A 5,000-nucleotide genomic window follows, 5' to 3' on the forward strand; every position below is an offset into this window, starting at 1 on the left:
CACATGACATATGAAACGTTCTAACCAGCATGAAGAATAAAAAGTACCGTTTTCTTTGTTTAGAACCACGTTGCTCGCTGTCGTGACGTCAGACTATTGAATCCTATTCCGTGCTCGTTTGCAAAAATTTAACACATGCTGTTCGGAAGAAATTTAACCCCCAAATTTTTTTCTCTCAAAGAATAGATAGATTACCGTACCTCTTTTCTGCTGTTGACTTGGAAAATGGGACGGGTTGACTGGAGGTGGACTGGTGGATTTCTGGAGTAAAAGAAATAATAAGGAAAAATTACACTCAATAACATCAAGAATATATTTCAAGCGCGAGGCCGACATGCACAAATTAGCATTGTCTGATGGCCGAACACAATTATATATGAGTCTGGTTTAACATTGTAATGGATAATATTTTGCGTTCGTTTGAGAGTATTTCCCAATACAGCAATGAGACCATAACTATCTGGGTTATCAGACCTGCATAAAAGTACTGTTTGGTTTAACTTCATTTAAGTGACCACCCCTTACTATGTCTCGCATATACATTTTATAAAAGCATTTTAAAAATAATGTTCCTCGTTATATTGTAATATTATGTCATATAGTATTATTTTTTTTATAAATTGAAAAACGTAATAAAAACACCTGCTTGTACAAATGTGAGCGTTATTACTGTATAGCATGGCGTTGTCATTTAATTACATATTATAGTAAGTTAGGGGGGGGGGGTAAAAAGGTAAAGTAAAGTTAAGGAAGTTAGAAAAACGGATTACGTCGCGTATTCCAACGTTTTCACCACGATACAAGCATATTAGATTGATACACCCCCCCCCCCCTATAACTTACTATAATATGTAATCAAATGCCAACGCCATGCTATACTGTAATGACGCTACCAACTTCCTTCATTTGATCTTGCTATTGTTACAGATTTGCATTCGTGAGACCATAGGCCTTTTGCATCTTATCGACTCAGATCGTAGCCATCGTTAATTTATATATAGCCTGACACTGACCAAAATATGACGTCAAAAGACAAGTCTTGGGCCACAAAAGAAAACAAATCGTGAGTTGTATTCAATAGTTCAACCAATGAAATAACTTGTTTCTATGCGCTCTACTAACGACAACTCACTAGACGCTGCACAAACCTTTAAAATGACGTCAAACTTTAAGTCCTAGAGGGTTCTTGTGTCAGGCTATAATACGAGTATGTTAACGATGGCTACGCTCAGATCCAGATTCAGAATTATTTCTGGTTGTAATGGAATAGCTAGTAATCATTTTTTAAATGAATTATTTGTTATAATGAATAAATTGTTATATTGAATTACCTTTTATAGTGAATGGTTTCTGAAGTGAATGGAACTCTGCAAAGCGTATCGAAATCCTCGGGCCTTTCTTGCCTAAACTTCTCAGCCACATCAAATATGTCAACAAGAAGACTCTCACCGCCAGTGGTATCCTTGTCAAACCTGGGAAACCAGATAGGGAACAAAATAAAAATCGTTTAATGTTTGTTTTAATTGTGGATAGCCCCAGCACTCCTAATCGGCAAACTGATAATGAGCCACTAGTAGCCGTGGACTGTAAAAAGTAATAAACAAAAATGAATAGAACAGCTTCAAGAAAGAACAAAATACCCAACACCGAACGTTTCAGGCTCAAATGCTTCAAAGCAAAGGATATGGTAACAACAACAACAACAACAACAACAACAACAACAATAATAACATCGATAACAATAACACCCCGCCACCATCACTATTCCATACGGCACCACCACTTACATCACCACCACCACCACCGCTGCCGCCAATAACAACAACAACAATAATAATAATAATAATAATAATAATAATAATAATAATAATAATAATAATAATAATAATAATAATAATAATAACACCAATAACAATAACACAACACCACCAACAACAACAACAACAACGGACAACAACAACAACAACGGACAACAACAACAACAACGGGCAACAACAACAACAACAACAACAACAACAACAACAACAACAACACCTACTTGAGGCAGTGGAGCAGCTGAAGACCAGGGGGAGATTCATAGTAAAGAAGGTCCATGTGTAAGAACAGTCTGACGGAGGTGAAGTTTGGGTTGTCGGACTTGGCATGGGACTGGACTTCGAACGACTGAAACACAAAGGAATGCTCGTTAAGACTTTGCGAGTTGAAGGAGGACAGTGAAAGAATGAACTATATTGTTCTATATTTTGATAATTCCATCACAATAATGAGCACATAGTAAATTGGGTTATCAGACCTGCAAAGTAAGTGCACTTATGGCTTTTAATTTTACGGCACTTGCAACGCAATTAGGTCATATCAACGCCAGTAAAAAGGAAGAAAATGGGATAGTAAAAACATTCTAGATGTACAATTAAAAGGACTTGAGGAAAAGTAAGACATAGAGGAAATGATTCAAATAGGGAACATATGTATATTCCAAGAGCACACTATCAGTGTGCTTAGTTTGAGACCACATAAAAGTCTCACCCTGACACCAGCACAAGATCCCACTATGAGGAACACACTCAAATGTTTACAAATCATATGTAAAAGTTAAAAATATAACAGTACATAACAGAGAAATGAGTTACAAGGAAAAGAATATCATCTCCCAAAACTAGAACTATACATTCAACTGTTTCCCTACCGGCCAAGGATGAGGACAAAACTAAATAATCCCATTCCAAGACAAAGACAGAAAGCATGTTGGAAAACAGGTACAGGGGGATAGAAGACACAGGAAGTACATCCCTGCCCACTATAGGAGGTCAGGAACCTCACCCAGCACTTATGGCTTTGATGGACTCCCATTAGTCTTTGGTATGACAATCGCTTTCGGATCGGAAGGTCCTGGGTTCGAGCCTCGCTCTGCGCATAGTTGAGTCCTTGGAAAAGGCTCTTTACTCACATTCTCTCACCGTACTCAGGTGTAAAATGAGTACCTGGCCGTTAACAGCATTGTCTATGTCCGAAAAAAGATTGTAACATCGCCTAACAGGCGTCAAGTCCCTTCCTACCTGTTAAATGTTGCTGTTGGCCAGGGACCCCTTGTAAAGCGCTTTGAGCTCGTTTAGTGGATATTGCGCTATATAAAAGCTAATTTCTTTTTTTTTTAGTCTTTAGAATTCGTGTATACTTACGTCCTCATACCAAGTTCTCATGATTGGCCCAACCAGAGATCCAACCTGTAACAAGAAATATATTTTTATTGAAAGGCAATGCTATTAATTTGTGACTTGTCGCGTCAATCTGGTATTATGTCGTGACGGATTCGGTGAGAATTATATATATATATATATATATATATATATATATATATATATATATATATACATACCACACACACACACACACACACACACACACAAACACACGCACATATATATATATATATATATATATATATATATATATATATATATATATATATGTGCGGCTATGTGGTCTTGTGGTATGACACTCGCTTTCAGATCGGAAGGTCCTGAGTTCGCGCCTCGTTCGGCGCATAGTTGAGTCCTTGGAAAAGGATCTTTACTCACGTTCTCTCACAGTACTCAGGTGTAAAATGAATACCTGGTCGTTAACAGCGTTGTCTGTCTTAAAAAATTATAATATCGCCTAACAGGCGTCATGTCCCTTCCTCCATGTTAAGTGTTGCCCTTGGCCAGGGACCCCTTGTAAAGCGCTTTGAGCGCTCATAGTGGATATTGCGCTATACAAACGCTCAATATATATATATATATATAATATAATATATAAATATAGATCTCTCTCTATCTCTCTCTCTCTCTCTCTCTCTCTCTCTTATATATTATATATATATATATATATATATATATATATATTGTGTGTGTGTGTGTGTGTGTGTGTTTGTGTGTATTGTTCAAAATCACAATGATCAGAATTATGGAATATATTTGAATGTAATACAAGTAACACTCGTCCTTCTCAATGAGGAAATTATTTCAACTCGTGTTTATTGTTTTTGTTTTTTAAATTTAGCTTTAAATTAAAGTTTAAGCCTCATGTTAATCCCATCGCAATACTGTTTTGAGACGATGTGTCACATTTATTACCATTGAAAGGTGTAATCCGACGTATACATATAAGCAGGTCTGACATCCAAAGGCAGTAATGGGCCTAGTTTAACATTGTTGTGATGGACAATATTTTGCGTAATTTTAAAAGATTTTCATTACAACATTATCACCCCATAATGTATTGGGTTATCAGACCTGTAAATAAGTACGCGTTGGTTTGATCGATTTGTTTGTTGTTGTCAACAATATCATTGATCATGCAAACTCTTAAACAGTCATCCATCGTGGCTTGTACTCTTGAGCACGTTGCTGGTCAGCTGTCTCCCCGAATCACGATCCTCTGCGGTGCTCATGAAATCTGTGTTGCTTTTAAAATCATATTTGGCCATTCTTAGGTTATTTAAATAAGTTATGCTTTGTCTTCCTCTAGCTCTCTTTCCTTCGATCATCCCTGATATTACCAACTTTTTTATTCCGTCTCTTCTCCACACATGTCCCAGAAACCGTAACAGTACATTATGCTAAAAAAAAAAAAAACCATACTATTTGTAATTCACAAGAAACATGCTATGTTCAGTACAAATTCACATCCGCAAACTCTGATGTATCTTGTTTTAATAGCCCCTCCATCATCACAGGACAGAGATGGTCGTAGGGGAGACATGAGATGACTTTGTAGTAACGACCCTCTATCCATCCAGATTTGTCTTCAGCTTTCCCCACTCAAATTATTAAGAAATTAAGGAGCAGGCACTGGTGTAAGGTAAAGATCTGAACAAGTGTGTATGAACAATGTCAGACAAACCAAGGAAATAAGAAGAAAAAAAATCCCAAAAACTCAGTCTACCTCGACTTGGGGAACGAACCTCAGACCTTCTGATTTTTTTGGGATGTTTTTTTTCTTCTATTTTTCATTCTTGC

The 5,000-nt window shown here is 36.9% G+C and overlaps 1 protein-coding gene across 1 annotated transcript in view; it reads right to left on the bottom strand.

Moving 5' to 3' along the window:
* Positions 1–5,000, bottom strand: part of LOC144968132 (gamma-butyrobetaine dioxygenase-like) — a 57,410-nt gene that overhangs the window by 7,325 nt on the left and 45,085 nt on the right. Inside the window, exons 8-11 of the mRNA XM_078906143.1 lie at positions 3,180–3,224; positions 2,039–2,163; positions 1,332–1,472; positions 201–261 (exon numbers count right to left, since the gene is read on the bottom strand). Of these exons, the coding sequence (XP_078762269.1) occupies positions 201–261; positions 1,332–1,472; positions 2,039–2,163; positions 3,180–3,224 (372 nt within the window). The remainder of the gene's footprint in view (positions 1–200; positions 262–1,331; positions 1,473–2,038; positions 2,164–3,179; positions 3,225–5,000) is intronic.

Source organism: Berghia stephanieae, chromosome 3, assembly GCF_034508935.2.
Source record: "Berghia stephanieae isolate SIO BIC M18660-M18661 chromosome 3, UCSD_Bste_1.3, whole genome shotgun sequence".
In the NCBI taxonomy this organism is placed as follows: domain Eukaryota; kingdom Metazoa; phylum Mollusca; class Gastropoda; order Nudibranchia; family Aeolidiidae; genus Berghia; species Berghia stephanieae.